The sequence below is a fragment of the Aethina tumida genome, chromosome 7 (assembly GCF_024364675.1).
Source record: "Aethina tumida isolate Nest 87 chromosome 7, icAetTumi1.1, whole genome shotgun sequence".
NCBI classification, from domain to species: Eukaryota; Metazoa; Arthropoda; class Insecta; order Coleoptera; family Nitidulidae; genus Aethina; species Aethina tumida.
Window position 1 is genome coordinate 6424488 of NC_065441.1, and position 17473 is coordinate 6441960.

Here is a 17473-nt window from a genome sequence, read left to right on the forward strand (position 1 = left end):
TTTACTAGAAATATAACAAATACATACATAAATGCTTAATACAAAAGCTAATTTTAAATTTTTAAATTAATTTAATTATTCTTTATCACAATTAAAATTCTTATTGGCAAATAATGGACACATAAATCTTGAGGAAACATAAGCAATTAACAAAATACATTTGTGAATAAGTCCATTTACAGTCAACAATCTCATAAAGTTCTTTATAAGCAAAAATAAAACACCAAAAATAACTTATATAATTTAATACTTATATACTTTAATTAGTCATTAATTTAAAATTACACCCTTAACTAGAATCACAGTTTTTTATTTTAAAAATTGTTGGATTTCTCAAGGAGTACTCCTTTTTCCATTTCATTGACGGCAGCTTCTGTACTATAGTTTGGGATTGAAGCTACGGATGATCTTTGTCTACACAAAGGGGTATTATTTGGACTAGATCCATCTTTTCCCTGAAAAAAAAAAATAAAATAAAATAAATCATAGAATGAAAGCAACTCATCACTAAAAAATTAGTACAGGAATAAGACAATTACTTGACATTTATTTGTTATTTACATGTGTATATTATAGTCATTATTTATGAAAATGAGGTACAATACAATATGTATTTTATTATCAATGAATAAAACAAGGGAATGCAACTCACACTGGTATCTACTAATAAATTTGTTGTGCAAAACATTTTCATATATTCTTGGTGAATTATTCTAGTAACATGGCAGAAACACAAGTGTTATGAGAAAATAATAATTATTGTTGTGAGGACTATAATGGAATGTAAATACTGCAGGAAAAATTAATGGGGACTGTTGTAATTGCAGTTTTAATTGGTTAAAAGTTTTGCATAACATTGGTAACTGTGTTATTATTCTCAAATATGTATATGTCAACGTAATCACCAAGAAATAATCAAAACTAGAAACTCGCTCACGTGAAATTGTTTATTTTAGCAGTCTTCAGAAAAAACGTAATCTTCCATTTCTTCTAACACTGCTACTTATACATTGCTCTTAGAAAATGTATGACAAATCTCCACCAACTCCTCAGTTTTCGGCTTAGCTTTTTTGAATACTTTGAACATATTTTTCACGTTAAAAGAATATTCGAACGAATCCTAAGAAAAACGGGCTAGTTTATATTTCCAGACGCAATGTAAAAATGGTATTGTTGATATGGACTTTACCTGTTTGGAAGGTCCGCAGCAAGTGTTCTTGAGGCAGTTGTCCATTTCGTTCGTCTTCGGACAGTCCAGCACGCAGTCCTCGGTCACGTTTGGCTGTCCGCCCAGCGAGCTGGTCGGAATGTCAGTGTAATCGATGAACTCCGGCTGGATGGTGGTCGAGTGGATGCCCTCATTGTGGAAGAACTCCTTTACCTTTTCCGCGATCATCATGTACTCGGAGAGATTGCGACAACTGCACACAACGATGTAATTAATTAGTTTACTGAAAGTACGGTGCTAATGTCAACGTACCGAATGTGAGCGGAGGCGATGATCCTGTCGCCGGCCAATTGCCAGACGTGGAACTCGTGTACGGCCAAGACGCCGTCCACTTTGGACAGCAATTTACGTTGGATGGCGTCCACTTGAATGTGCGTCGGTACCGTCTGCAACAAAATCAGTGCCGAGTCCCTGAGCAGCGGCCACACTGAGTGGAGGATGAGGAGCACCAGTAAGATACTGAGTGCCGGGTCTATGTAGAACTTGTACGTCCACTCCGTCAGCCAGAAGATCTGCAACAAGAACAATCACCAATTAAACTATCTTCTGGCATGTATTGAAATGGTGCTAACCAATGCGGATATGACGACGATGACGCTGCCGAGTGCGTCGCTGAGCACGTGCAGAAAGACACCACGCATGTTCATCTGTGTGGCCGAGTGCGAGTGGCCATGCGGCGACGCCAGCCTCTGGGCCATGTCGGCCGCTGGGTCTGGCTGGGGCGGCGACTGGAACGTCTCGTCGTTCTCGTTGTCGTCGGTCACCGCGAGTTGCGTAAGTCGATTTCTCGAATGCGATAGGCGACCGTGCGAATGACCGTGCGAACTTCCGTGCTCTGAAATTCATTGTTTAATTCAATTATTGCTAATACAGGCATTTTTGTTCATTGTATTTTTACATAAACAAATACATATAAAATTAATCATTAAGAACATTCTTAATATTGAGTTTTATAACATATTATGGATAATTTAATCAAATGAATTAATTTGCGATACTATATCATGAGTACTTTTAAAACTTAATAATAATTATGTATTGATAACTAGATAATAGGACAATACAATAATTAATAAATAATGAAACAAAATTTCAAAATTAAATTAGATAATTAATGTATTGTTATTAAATTAATTATAAAATGACCAAAAAAATTAATATCTTATTCAAATCATTAACAAAATTCTATCTAAAATAATCTCTAATAAGATAAAACAGTTCTAAATTACCATCTTAGAAATTATATTTTTACAATAATAATTAATAGAAGAAAAATTATAATATTTATTTGTGCCATTATAAACGGAAGCGACAACAATATACCAATTTATGTTGCAAATTTCTAAAATATTTTAAAATAATTGTATGATTCATACAACAAAAAAAACTTGATTTATTGACCATGGAAAAGGGTCAGCCCAACGAGAACTTCTGAAGCTTATAACTTTGAAATGAGCCCCCCTCATTCAACTTTTTTTTAAGAATCTTCTTAATTTATAACCCTGAATCATTTTTAATGTAATTCAGAGAATTTATAGATTTTTACACTAAAATATTAGATTAGAAAAGTTTATTGACTGACCATGGAAAAGGGCCAGCCCGACTAGATTGACGACAAGTCCGGCGACACCGACGGCGACCAGCAATTTCGGATCGTGAATGCGTTCGACCTCGATGAACCGTTTGCACGCCTCCACAGTTATGGAGAAACACAGGGCGACAAGGAAGACGGCGTTGACCAGTGCGCCCAGCACCTCGGCCCTCGCCCATCCGAATGTGTTCTTCGACCATTTCTTCGGCGACATCTGAAAAATGACAAGAATTGTTGGTTATTATTGCTAAAAAGAGATTTCATACATGTGCACGTCTTTCTAATTGTCGTCCTTGCGTTTACGTGATGATGTATGATTGGTATTCACGGATAATTCGCATAATGACCGTCCTAATAATGAAGTTTGCCACGTGCAATACCGATTTACCATTATTAGCATTCTTTACATGATTAATTTCCGTCCGACAACAATATTTAATTAAGTCACCACGGGAAATTAATAATCATCTACGAACTGATAAACCAAAATTGTACACTGCATGTTGAAATTGCTTTTGTGCTGTGGTTTATCAGCTAGAGATAAACGTGTACGTAAACTGACTAAAGAAATATCTTTGTCGTGATATTACAAAGAACTATACAAGTTGGGCGTTACAACAGGTGTTGTGGCTGGAACAAATCCATTTGGGCGTTGTAACTTGGCGTAAAATAGAAAAAATTGTCAAGTTAAATAAACCGTTCGTGCTGTACATGATGTCCTAAATTGATTGTCTTTGGCTATTACGAGAACCGACTTAAGTATTCAGAGTTCAATTCTTTTAAAATATTATAATATAAGGTACTCAATAAAATAAATCTCTTAAGATTTAGAAATTTATTCTATAAAATAAAATCTATATAATTAATTGTTATTGACATTGTTTAAAAAGTTGGTAAGCTCTGGACACTTAAGACAACTGTTTCGACACACCCTATACATATGTGGAAAACAATGCGATGCATCTTCCAAGATCGTTTTTCACAGTTTACACTCAACGGTCTATTTAATTTATGAAACTCGACGTTTTACTTTCTGATAGTTAATTAACGTATTATTTTTAACGATTCGTTGTGTTTTCCCGAAGAGAGTGTTTCTTATGCGATTCATAATTATTGCACGAATGTATTTTTAAGCGTTACTGTGTTGTAAAATGCTGGTTTAACCTTGTCTAATTTTAAGTTGAAAAAATGCAATACAATTAAAACTATGCTGTTCGTTATCGTTTGAATAACAATTATTTTAGACGTTTAAATATGATTTTGTTTGGTGTGGTTTACAGCACATTACAAACAATGGCAGATTTCGCTCTTGTGAAACGATTAAGCACAATATGGATATATTTTTACATTAAAGTCAGGGACGATGCACTTTTAGGTTCAGTTAAGTAGTGTCGAACGTATAAAAACGATTGTTTATGCAGTTTTCCTTAAAAAATATCAACGACCTTTTATAGACTTTATAAAATGAGTGTTGCACATTTTTAAATGTTAATATAAGTCATGCAATATGTTTTTGATAAACAATCAAATTGCACAAATATTTAAAGGCTTACTTATTTTTTGTTACATAAATTTTGTTCAAACTTTCATTTTAATAAATCTTGTAAACGTTGAACATTAATTTGAGAAACCTGGAGAAAATGTGTAAACTGACTTATGTAATGCTAATTCATTTATACAATAGTGGTCATAATTACAGCAACTTATTAAAATGTATTAAAAATATGTATTGTTGCGTCTGCTATGTAACTGGTAAATCTAATTTTATTCTTTCAAAAATTGTGCATTTGATTGCTTTTTGTGAATTTAAATCGATTATTTACTAGCTTATTATATTTTTTTTAAATATTTGGTCAAAGTGAAACTGCAAGAAAATAATAATACAACGTTACCAAGACCGAAAGAAACAAGGAGAGATGGCCAAGAATTACTAGCCAATCATTTCCTGAATTATTAAAAATTTTGAAGAAACTGGCCAAATGGTAATTATGATACAAATTGTCTGTATTTGAAAAATTTGAAAGAAAATCGATAACTCGATAAATCAAACTTCAAAAAACAATCTCATCGTCAACTGAAATCATAGACAACCCGGAGGAAATAGGACACAGAAATTTACATTAAAAATTTGCAATAATACCACCACTGTATGTGGCATAACTGGCAACACTTTCGAATGTTTTATGTGAATTTAAAAAAAATAATAATAAAAATCTGTCCTAGATTTTATTTATATTAAGATAATTTGACTTTTAAACACATGTAGGTGTTTAATTACTGTTCCCATGCAAATTTGCAAATAACTGTGCATGGTTCAAAAACTCATGTGTGTGACACAATGAAATTTATAAATAAATGTCCCACGAATTGTTTAAATTACCTTGACAGATATGAACGCTATACAAAGTGCCGCCACGTCACTTAACATGTGAAAACTGTCCGCCACAAGGGCCATCGAATTGGTAATGTATCCGACGATAATCTCGACGAAGAAGAACGCCGTCGTCAGCCACAGCATCGAGAGGAGGCGGCATTTTTTGCCGCTGAATCGTCCCATATTCTATCTGAAAAAAATAAATTAAATTAATTTCTTATTGTTTCTGGAAGTACGAACAGTTTTAATTGAATTTTTTCATAATGGAATTTTTTATGCTAATTTACGCACTTTCATTCTTGCTCCACGGATCATAAAGGCGACACGACACGTTTTTATTGCCACTTTGTATTGAGGAAATGTAAAAGAACATACGCAGGTGAATATTGTCTCATGAATATATTTTTTTAATGGATGGATGGTTCATGCCTAGACGTAACACAATATTTCGGTAACAGTACACGAACGGATTTAGCGAACTTTGAAGGATTCGGAATGGAAGGCTGTTGAAGGATCAAACAAAATATATTTCAAATTAATGGGAGATTAATATTTCATAAAATTAATTAGTCTGGGACTAAAAGATATGAACGTTACATCACATCTGTTATATTATTATATATCATTTATTGTGGAATTTATAATTGCAACTTGTTTACTGATTACTAGATAATAGAACAATGCATTAATTGCATAAAACAAAATTACAAAATTACTCCAGATAATTTAATATTTTGTTACCAAATTATGAAGAAATAATAATAAATTTGTTACCTAGAACAACAATGAAATGTTAAAATTAGATAAGGTAATGAAAAATAGATATTTATTAATTTTATAATAAGTTTTGTCATTAAGTTAATCAAAAGTAATGTAAATTTATTAAGTTCAAGCTTTGTTCATTGTTCTTCAAAGTTTTAACCTGATTTTTAAGTTTTATATTTCTAAAAAAAATATACAGTAGTGGTCATTATTATAATAACTTATTAAAACGTTAAATATTTTAGACATAACTAGTCAACTGCTGAAATAATCTTAATATACCATTGTTGTTTTGTATATAGTACAGTAACTATTTTTATAAAATGTCATATATATTTTTCTGAATTGAGGTGGACATAAATATAGCAACTTAATTTAGAAATGCATTTATAATGATTAAATATTTGTAGAAGTACGCAATTTTTTAACGAATAAAGTTATATCAACCAGGTGCACAAAAGACTGTAAACTTTATAGGCACTAGCATACAATTCCAGTAGTACTGTATATTTTAATAAGTTGCTACACTTATGGCCACTACTGTATATATAAGATATATAATTAAAATTAGATTATGTAAATAACAAAATAAATAAAAATTAATAATAAAAATACTGCATAGATTGTTTATGATTATATTTATTAATTACAAATTATATTCTCATCAAGTAAGTCGTAACAAAATATAATGTACACTTATTAAGATAAAGTCTTGTTCATTGATCTCCAAATAAAATTACTGATTAAGTTTCAAGCTGATTCTTAAATTTTGAATTTCCAACAATATATGAACAAAGAAACTTCGGAAAACATTCGAGTGTTCTTTGAAAATTAGATGAGGTAATTATCCAAAAATAATAACAAAATAAAATAAATAAAAATTAATGATAAGAATATTGCACAGATTATTTATGATTATATTTATTAATTTTATATAAATTATTATATTCTCATTAAGTAAGTTGTAATCAAAAATAATGTACACTTATTAAGATAAAGCCTTATTCATTGTTCTCCAAATAAAATTATTGATTAAGTTTCAAGCTGATTCTTAAGTTTTGAATTTTCAAGAGTATCTGAACAAAGAAACTCCGAAAAACACACGAGTGTTCTTTGAAACTTGATGAAACTTTCTTTTCTTATCTATGTATCAGCGCATTGTCCTCCATAATTACACAATTCGCAAGCCACTTTCATAATCGAGTCCGAATATCGTAGTTTTATTCAAATTTTTTGACACATTTCGTCACGTTGTGACCCAAAACTGATGCCAAATGATTTCTCAAAAAAAAAAAAAACATTTTTAAACAAACTGTGAAACGGTTAGTGTAGAAAGTAATTTACCCCTTTTTTGGCACGATTCCCGTTCGTCGACGCACCGAAACAAACAACAGTCGAAACCAGACTATTTCCTAAAGGAAGAACGGAACAAAAACCAGGCACAAGTTATTGTCATCGCCACCACACGTTGTTTTTTCAATAAATCCGGACGCGACGGGAAACCCGATATCGCGGTTGGTCGGTGCGATTTCAATGCACGGTTCGAAATCGGAAAAATCAATTCAATCACTTTCGAACGACCGTAATTGTCGCACGGGTAGCGAGAGATTAAACGGAGACAATCGTCGTCAACGATAATGATCTTGTCACCGGGGAGGGAAAAAAATTATAACCATTGACCCACAAATTGCGTTCTTATCAGACAAAGTGGATTGTAATCCGTGTCTAAACACGATTTAATGGGTCTTTGTGATTTTATTCATCTCCGCATTTGGGTTTGACGGATTTTTGTTGTGTTGTGTCTTGGTTTAATTCCAGTGACATATATATGAAAAAACTATATACACAATGAGGTCGTAAAAAGTTATAAGCTCGACCAACAATTCACAAGTAAACTTAGTATAATTCCTATTTATTGTACGATTATCGATTTTTTTTACTAACAATAAATAGTTTTTTAAAAGTTTAACAGGTTGATTCAGCTCACAATTTTGTTAATTGTTCATCGAGTTTTAGGCAGCAAAATGGTATTAATAGAGAATAAAAATACGTTGTGAATGAGGTATCACTCTTCACTCGAAAAAATCTATTTGATAGTGCCCGTTTGGAACTGGACATTTTGATCCCCGAACAGTTGCATAGTAGGCACAACAATAACAGAACAACAATAAACATTATAGGTACTGGCATCCAATTCAAGTAGTTCAGCTCATGTTTAATATATTTTAGTAAGTTGCTATAATTGTGGCCACTACTGTATATAGAAATAAATCTGTTGGGAGTTCGAAGCTTTTTGACAAACTGCCAAAAAATTAAATTCAACAAGTTTGTCCAATTTTAACCTCCGTCAACAAGGGAATGTAGGATTGAGCTACATTCAATAATGTCCCAAACAAATGTTGACGTAAGTGCCTCATAATTCATGTTGGACCTGTTTAGCTAGCCATACATGACTGTACATGCATCTACCTTGTTTGACAAAACTGTTAACTTAATACGTGACTACTAAATAAGACAAACATTGCTGCCCGAATCAAAGATAATAAGGAATTTGACATTAAGTTTATTGGAAAATTGAAGCTTTGTCTATAAATACAAACAAATAATAAATTAAAAATGGAATGCGAAAGGTTTCGGTAACTACTAGTGACAAAAGCAATGCAGACAAAAATATTCGAGAAATTAAATTCGTACACCTAATATAGATGCGCTACGTACGAGTATGCACGTGCATTGCTTTCATTTCTTTACATTGCAATGGGGCACAGAATTCAATTCGAATATTTGACTACATATTCTAACAATTGTGTACTGAAAATAGTTTCGAAGGATTTTCAATAACATGTAGCAAATTAAATTTCTGAGTATCTGAATGAATGAATCATGGCTTTAACTTTGCTAATTTTAAATAATAAATTGCTTTGTGTATGAATATTGCAATAATTGAATATTTAAATACACATAATCAAACAAGATTGGTTAAATATTATGAAGTTTTAAAAACAAGATTATCAAGAATATAAATAACTAGTTTTTTACATTGTTAGCTCTTTAATTTTTAAAATACATTTTGTATTTTTATATTTATTTATTTTTTTTATATTTTTTACTAATATAATTCTTTAAATTTGTTTATATTTTCAAAAATTTAATATCTAAAATTGTTATTTTATAACTTTATAATTTCATTTTTTAATACTTTTAAAGATGCTAAATTAAAATTGAAATACAATTCATTTACTAATAAGTTAAGATTTACTAATTTTAGGACTATTCTACCAATTCTATTTATTCAATATTTTAATATCCAAAATAAATATTTTATTACACAACTTTATATATTTATAATCATTTTTAAAACATTTAGTTTAATAATTTTAGTAATAATTTAGTTTAATAAATTTAGTAACGTAATTTTACTAATTTTAGTCTTTTACTCTTAATTTCTTATATTGACAGATTATTTAAAAATTGTACATTCTACAATATAAATTGTATCATACTCATTTTTGCAATTTTTTGTTTGTTTTATTTTTAACTAACTTTTTACATTAACATTTTTAGGTAACACTAACAAACATAAATTCCATATTTGTCCCAATGAGAATCTTATTAGATTCATAACAAGATTTGTGTTTAATAATAGTAAATGTCCCTCCTCTCATCGTAAATAAGACGCCACTCGTTCAACATAAAAATTACCTGATATCGATTGTTTTGTGGGTAACCTAAATTGCTCACTTATCAAATTAATTTGAACGGCACACACAATCCGACTGCTGAACTCATTTACATTTTGGTCGGGTGCAAAATTTGCAGGTTTTTAGGCTAGTCAAACATTTTTATCTCGGGGAAAATCTTTGTGTGTTAGTAATTATAAGCCAGCACATTGTTGGTTTAAACTCGCTGATTAAATCCTACTGACAATTTTGTGTTTGAAATTTGTATTGGTTGTGGATTACGGCACGTTATTAACAAATATTAATAAAGAATGCACGTCCTGATCTAAACGATTAAATTTAAAAGTCGTACGAAAATGAATGGAATGAATTATTTAAATAGAATATCTATTTACTTGAATAGGTTGCACACGAACCCAAGATGATTGTTTCATCACTGCGAGGCAATTTGCACAAACACATTTGATTTCCTAATACCGATGAATTGAATTTAGTTTTTTTCTGGTGACAAAGTTGATTTTTTAGCTTCTGTGGCTTTATTTCCTGAATGATTTGTGAGGATTCTGAACGAGAATGTAACCACGATCAATGTCAGTGGAAAGAACTGAATATTCATTCATTTAAATATATTTTGGAGAACTCAGTTAAAGTCTACTCCACTTTTAGATCCAGGTTATAAATTTGTATTCAAATTTAGTTTAAAATTTAACAAAAAATTTATCAAAAGATGTCCGGAAATTGTATAAAGACGACAAAATATTATCATAGCCAACTATATATCATTTAACAAATGTAATAAATAAAATAGCTCATTCGTTAAATTGCAGACGACACCAACAATATAATTGTAGATGTGCATTACTCAACTCAACATGAAACGAATTAAGTGAGGTCCCCAAAATAAGAACATAACTTTTATTATAAAATCAACAATTTAATTACATAATGACTTGCCATTTTTTCATAATTTACTGATAGATTAAAATGATCCAGATGCATTAGTTTAACGATGGTGTTATTGCAATAGCCACACATCGAGTCAACTTCTAAAAATAGTGGTACGATCAATGCAGCATAGAAGTATGATTGAGCGACGTGAAACAATTACTTTTATTTGCGGAACGAGAGAAAACAGAACGCCAACAAATGTTTTTGTTTAACTTTGTCGGGGAAAATGCTTGTTTGTTACAGAAATCGAAATGTCAACTTTAACACGTTATTAAATTGTAACAAAATTAAACTGAATGAAATTAATGGTTTGTATCAAAATGCTTAATATTTAAATTATTATTTTTTATTGTTATAAGTTTATAAAATTTTAAATTGTAATAATGTGTTGGAATGGCATTAATTATTTTATAATTTTAATTTATATATTAATTTTTAGGACAACACTGATTATTAATAATATCACACACATAAAGGTTAAATTCTTCAATATTTTGGATATTACTTATTTTAATACTGATTTAAATAGATACCTAATTTTAAGGACAGCACTGAATAATTAATAATACGATTTCACATATCAAAGGTTGATTTCAGCTCAAGGAATATTAACAATTAAATTGATTAGTATACATTTAAAATACACCAAGTAAAATTAACAAATTAAATGTTTAATCACTAGACACTTCATTGAAATTTTATTATAATATTTTTAAACTCTCCATGAATTATTAAGCCTGCACTGTTGAGATTCTTCAATATTTTCATTATTACTTGTTTTTAATATTGATTAAATAAATGCCTAATTTTAGAGACAATAATGAATTATTAATAATACGATTTCTAAAGGTTGATAACAGCTCAAGGAAATTTATAAATTATATTGACTAGTATAAATTTAAACTTCACCAACTAAAATGAACGAATTAATTATTTAATCACTAGCTACTTCATTGGAGTTTATTTTTTCGAAATTTAATTCTAATATTTTTAAATTCTCGATAAAACATTATTGATATTCTTTAATATTTAGTTATCACTTATTTTTAATAATATATACTCCCACTCATCATTCCACTGCTATTTGTAGCTAAAACACTCTGATGCACATTCGGTTAACGTGATGAATTACCAAAGCCATCATAAATCGATTTCTACATCTAAAAATAAGACTGTTTGCTGAAAGTTCAGATATGTGGAAAATTAATGTGATGCACATCAAAACAAAATTTCCAATAACTACCTTGAAAGTATTAAATAAGTTATAAACTTAACCTGATAATTTTGTTAGATGTTTGTTTGTTAATATTATCTCAAACCACCGACAAATATTGCGGCTTCAGTATGATACTGATGGGAAACAAAATAATCAACTGTTGATGTTATAAAGTCATCGGTATGATATTTCATAACATAACTCCATGAATAATTCATAACGGGACGCATTTTTAATATCCGTCCCTTAGAAAATAATATCGAGATTTATTCATGACAATCTAAACGAGTCTTGATGGTAAAAGCAAGAAAATATAACTTAATAATTATATGTAAAATATACTGTAGTAGAAAGAGTCAATTGACATTCAATCAAAACGTATTTGGTAATCACCAAAATTTCACACTGATTAAAACGGTTACGTCCTTAGTTTCGGTGGAATTTTAAACCATCGGTTGCAGCATCGATTGTGTCATTGTATTTGAAATAGATCACAAATTAAATTAGCTTACAGCAGTGTACATAATTCGATTAATCGATTCATCACAGAATTAAATGAATTTTCAATCTTGCATTGGTAAAATCCCATAAATAGCTAGTGTCTGCTCATGCGCACTTCCGACTCGACCAATCTAATTAAAGTCCGACGACGCTAACAAAAACCGAACACAGGGAACAGGATGAAGAAAACCGTTCACGTCACACACTAAAAAATTTATTCGATTCACGTTCGTACCGTACCAATGTCGCGTTTTCTTGAAATTCCTGCTCCGACGACCGATTACGAATTCAAAGTCAGGTGGAAATTGACCAACCGACTTTCGGCTTTTACGGCACATCCACTGACTCACGGTGTGTCCGACGTTTTTACCTCGGTTTTCCAGTGTCAAAGACGAAAATGGGAGATTTCAATGTTGGATTGCGACAGATGTTTATGTGTGATATAATTTAGAGTCGATGAATATATTGTGTCCACTAAGAAAATGTTTTTTATGGTCCGGTTTTTGTTGTTTTGTATGCGAACAGTGAAATTATGTAAAAATCTGGATTAACATGGGATAAACGATCGTAAACATGTTTTGATAATGTAACCTTCATCTTGTATTCTTAATATTTTTTGTAACTTTTTGAGGCTCCACATTCAAAATGTCACCAACAAATAGTATTTCAAGTATTAATAATTCATGGTTTATTTTATCAAGCTAATAACAATGATTATTAATATAACTCGCACCCATTTAAAATGTTAACAATTATTGACTGATTGTAACTATATCATTATCTAAGTTGTTACAAAACTGTTAACCATATTGTACGTGTATTTGTTTAATTAATAATGAGCATCAACACAGTATTAAAACGTTTGTATAATTTTAAATCTACCAAATGAACAATATTAAACTATCAAACCACCTTTATTTAAAACTAGAAAAACAACATTTTGCATAATTTGAATTTATTTATAAGTATATATCTTAAAATACAATATATGAAGAATATGAGCTGTATTACTTGAATATACTCTTAACTTACTTATTAGTTCATGGACAAAATAAAAAGGTATTGATTTAAAATTTTCATAACAGTTATAAGTCGGTCGTTTTTCCTATTGCTGAAAAATCAAGAGAAACCTGATAAAAGAGCTATGAGAATATTGAGTCAGTTTGAAAAACTTCAAAGTAAATCAATAAATGGATAATTCAAGTGTCAAAAAACCAACCATTCTTATCGTCAGTTTAAATTAAAACCAATCTGAAGGAAAAGAGACTTGCTGAAATTAGTTTAGGGACTGCAAAAAAAAGGTTAGTGGATAAGGGTTTGTTTGGCCGCAGACGAGTAAAAAAAGCTTCCTTTTTACTGAGAATGTGACGGCCCAGCTTCGATTTGCCCAGGACCACTTTCACTGTACCACAAAACACAGATCATTGGAAACGGGTAGTTTTGATGATAAATCAAACTTAATTAAAAATAACGGTGCTGCTTCTCTTACACGATCTACGGGAAACATGATGGTGGCTCAATTATAGTATGGGGATGTTTCTCTGCTTGTGGTGTAGGTCCCCCTCATCGTATAGACGAGTTCATGAATATATTATAGAATAATTTGCTTCCATACAGTAGTGGCCATAATTATAGTAACTTATTAAAATATGTTAAAAATATGAGCTGTACTTCTTGAATTGGATGCCAGTATCTATAATATTTATTATTTTTTTCTGTTATTGTTGTGTCTGTTGTACAACTAGTTACTCTATAAAAAAACCTAGTTTCCACTAATTTTAGTGACGAATCTATATTTAATTTTTTAAAAATTATTAGTGAAATAGATAGTTTTGTATACAGAGATATCATGAACACTTTTCCAACGAAAATTTACCAATTACATGGATTTTTATACATGATAATGATACGAAGTAAGCATTCAAAGTTGTTCAAAGTTGGTTACAATATAAAACTGTTGAGATTCTCTATTGGCCAGCACAATGACGGGATCTAAATACAGTTAAAAACTTGTGAAATGTCATATAACCTCGATTAAAACACTAAAATGCATCAAATTTAGTTGAATTGTGGTAGTTAATTTAATTTTAAACGACCACTGCCAATGTTTCAGCGTTTACAGCTGGTTATAACAAAGGGTAGCCAACAAAATATTAACAATTTTGTTTAAAGTTGTGGATAAATTATTTAACAAATACATATTTATATATATAATACATTTAATTATAATTAAAATATTTTACATTTTAAAAAAGTTGGTACAATAATGACTACAACTATAATAATTCTAAGTAAATTATGACTTTATTTAATACAAAAAGTACACTTTAATAATGTTCATTTAGTGATCTGGTAATCAAAATACTGATATAAAAATGCGGTTATCATATTGTTGCATACAACGTTTTAATAAGAATAAGCATTTCAGTATCTTCTGTTTGTAGTGTTTTACAATGTTTATATAAATATTGTAGATCAATTTCCAGTTTATTTCCTATATTTTTTGTAGTATTGTTTTGCCACATGCTTAATTTTAAAACAGTTTTTATTACACAGCTAACCGAATGATAAATTAAATTCAATAGCAATGTTGAATGTTAACAGCTAATTAAAAAATCAATTAAATTTCAATTTTATGACGCCGCAGCCTCTTATAAACGTCCAGATAATACAAATGATAATATCATTGCAAATCTGATCGTTTCTTCTGACTATTAATTAGTCATTACCCAATTCCAAAAATACATTACGCAATTACCTGTTTGTAAAATGAGTCAGAGAAAAAATATGGGGAAAAAAGACGTTTCCAGTAAATTTCAATGCCACACTCGTCAAATTTAAAAAATTAACCTTTCCCCACATGATTTATGTGATTCGGTGGAAAACGTGTAAACAAGCCGAAAACACCTCCCGGGCCTTTGTTCGCGGAAAAAATTCCTATATAATTCGCACACCAACACGGATTTTACTTTCAATCAATTAATAAAGTCCATACAAACAACGAGCAGAATAATAGGCTGGTCGGTTTTCTTCTGGTATTAACTTTAATTGAGAAATGTCGGTCACGATTTTATTCGCCCGCCCGATTCGTTAACGCATTTAATTCGTAGATTAACGCGTTTCATTAAAACGTAAAAAACGGGACGCACACACGGAATTATTAATAAGCCTGAGGACGCATAACAATGTGTGGACGAAAACAAAGGAAACTGGTGTGGTTTTTGGGTAAAATTAGACTGTACGAAAATAGACGGGTAAACAAAGAAAATTCCCTTGTTGGTATTAATGCCGAGGGTGTTGCACCGTCGACGTTATGTGGGTACTCACCTTAATTAAAATATAATAAATATCTTCAGATTGAAAACTGCCCGAAACTGAAAATTATTCTGGTCACTGGCCTCGTTTTCAGGTGCACTTTTTCACATTTTCAACGTGCATTTTATGTGTACACGCAAAAAACGGAACGACTTTTATTTATGTTATGTTAGAAACGGCGCGGTCTGACAAAATACACGACCTTTTGCAATGGAAGTCTTCGAGTAACTGCTGGATTTTTTCCAATGATGTAAACGTCAAATTGATAGTGTTTGGGCGACCGCAGGAACATAATCACTGAAATTTTAACGACTCTATTTTCCCCGGGTTACTAAAAAATATTCACACCAAATTATTATTGGATCATTTGTATGGTAAATATAATTTTAAATTATACTAACATAATCTTAAAAGCTAAAAAACAATTTTAGTTTATATACAAAGTGTCTAAGTTACCGAGTATTTACAACGTTGCCACGTGTAAGTTAACTACAGTTCATCGCAACTTGAATATACTTTTTATTTGAATATTAGCGTAAATATTAATCAGATTATTAAACTATCCAAATTAATTAATTATTTAATGTATTATTATTATTAATTAAGTGTACACTTTGTGGATGAAATTTTCTGTAACATAAATAAAAATTTTATTTAATTTTGTTTAATTTAACAATAAGAAGTAAGTAAATTAATATTAAGAATTGTCATATAGTTGACAAGGTTATTAAAACTGTAAGCAATTAAATTTGACGTTGATTAAAACTAAAATTCTTGAAATTGTCACAAAATTATTATTAAGTTACAATGAACTAAACGGGCTGCCACACTAAAAGAACGAGTGTTTTAATCCTTTTTAAAACATTTGTTCTCAATGTAAAAATGATTTACCTCCTTTTTAAAAACAACAATCAGCATCTCACAATCAAATTGGACGAAGTATACAACAGTGCACGTGTTAGGCAAATTGGCAACCCCGAAAATAACCTTAAAATTTTATATAAAACAATTTGAAAATGGGATTTTTATCAAAATGTTTAACTTTCACCAGCCAAGTTATTCAGTCTTCTTGTGTTTTGTATTTCACGTTTAATTACATCGGTGAATTTGTAATGGTGAGTGAAACAATTAATTTTGGTGTCCCCAGGATGAATTTAAATGTTGTTATAGTGTCAGGGGCCTTCGATGGAACCAACATTATCGTCTGATGATATAATATTAACTGAACACATAAGTCCTGCCATAAATAAAGTTGATCGTGGCGATATTATTATAGCTATATGTCCAACAAATCCACATCAACATATTTGTAAAAGAGTTGTTGCCGTTCAAGGAGATAAAGTAAAAATAATATAATGAATCACTTACAAATATTTAATTCAATTATATTACTGCAGATTCGACGAGGATTAACCAGCCATGTGGTTCCAATAGGACATGTTTGGCTAGAAGGTGACAATAAAAATAATTCTCAAGATAGTAGGAACTATGGCCCAGTTCCATTAGGATTAATTCAAAGTAGAGCGATTTTAAAAATTTATCCGTTCTCGGATATATCCAAATTAACTGACTGAAGTATTAGATAAAACTCTCAATGAAGCCTCTGTGCTCTTTTGGATTAGAATTTCATGTTTTCAATCAATTTATTAATATTTGATACCAAAGAGATGATTGATACAATGAAATTTAGTGAAAGATAATATGTACAGTATAAAGTTTTATGTGTTGTTATTAATAAAATTGTTTTAATTATTACCTACTAACATATGGAAGGTTAGGGTAAATAAAAGGCAGTTTAGATTAAAAAATAAATATAATTATCCTATTTACATACATATAAATTAAAATAGGTACAAAA

At 30.2% G+C, this 17473-nt stretch overlaps 2 protein-coding genes across 5 annotated transcripts; one reads left to right on the forward strand and one right to left on the reverse strand.

Annotated features, from left to right (window-relative positions):
* Nucleotides 1–230: 230 nt before the first annotated feature.
* Nucleotides 231–15975, reverse strand: LOC109605120 (zinc transporter 1). 4 transcript variants are annotated; one of them, XR_007548666.1, is made up of 8 exons: nucleotides 15628–15975; nucleotides 5200–5383; nucleotides 2811–3033; nucleotides 1801–2063; nucleotides 1481–1740; nucleotides 1190–1421; nucleotides 938–1120; nucleotides 231–455 (listed from the first exon to the last, which is right to left on the reverse strand). XR_007548666.1 is itself a non-coding variant. In XM_020021692.2 (7 exons), exons 2-7 carry the CDS (start codon nucleotides 5374–5376, stop codon nucleotides 315–317), a joined length of 1296 nt encoding a protein of 431 aa, XP_019877251.2. In that variant the 5' UTR covers nucleotides 5377–5383; nucleotides 15628–15971; the 3' UTR covers nucleotides 231–314. The 4 variants fall into 4 exon arrangements, 3 of the variants coding, with proteins under 3 accessions (XP_019877251.2, XP_019877253.2, XP_019877252.2); XM_020021692.2 differs by lacking the exon at nucleotides 938–1120 and having other exon boundaries at nucleotides 15628–15971; XM_020021694.2 differs by lacking the exons at nucleotides 938–1120; nucleotides 15628–15975 and adding an exon at nucleotides 9658–9752.
* Nucleotides 15976–16401: 426 nt separating this feature from the next.
* Nucleotides 16402–17370, forward strand: LOC126266202 (mitochondrial inner membrane protease subunit 1). The gene is made up of 3 exons (XM_049969626.1): nucleotides 16402–16730; nucleotides 16786–16956; nucleotides 17013–17370. Exons 1-3 carry the CDS (start codon nucleotides 16632–16634, stop codon nucleotides 17187–17189), a joined length of 447 nt encoding a protein of 148 aa, XP_049825583.1. The 5' UTR covers nucleotides 16402–16631; the 3' UTR covers nucleotides 17190–17370.
* Nucleotides 17371–17473: the final 103 nt, after the last annotated feature.

Excerpts from the sequence above, each read along its gene's own strand:
- LOC109605120 (XM_020021692.2), bottom strand. The coding sequence starts at position 5,376 with ATGGGACGATTCAGCGGCAAAAAATGCCGCCTCCTCTCGATGCTGTGG. Across the intron at positions 2,064-2,810 it reads CGGGCTGGCCCTTTTCCATG|AGCACGGAAGTTCGCACGGT; the intron begins GTCAGTCAATAA and ends AATGAATTTCAG. Across the intron at positions 1,741-1,800 it reads TCGTCGTCATATCCGCATTG|ATCTTCTGGCTGACGGAGTG; the intron begins GTTAGCACCATT and ends TTCTTGTTGCAG.
- LOC126266202 (XM_049969626.1), top strand. The coding sequence starts at position 16,632 with ATGGGATTTTTATCAAAATGTTTAACTTTCACCAGCCAAGTTATTCAG. Across the intron at positions 16,731-16,785 it reads ACATCGGTGAATTTGTAATG|TGTCAGGGGCCTTCGATGGA; the intron begins GTGAGTGAAACA and ends ATGTTGTTATAG. Across the intron at positions 16,957-17,012 it reads TTGCCGTTCAAGGAGATAAA|ATTCGACGAGGATTAACCAG; the intron begins GTAAAAATAATA and ends ATATTACTGCAG.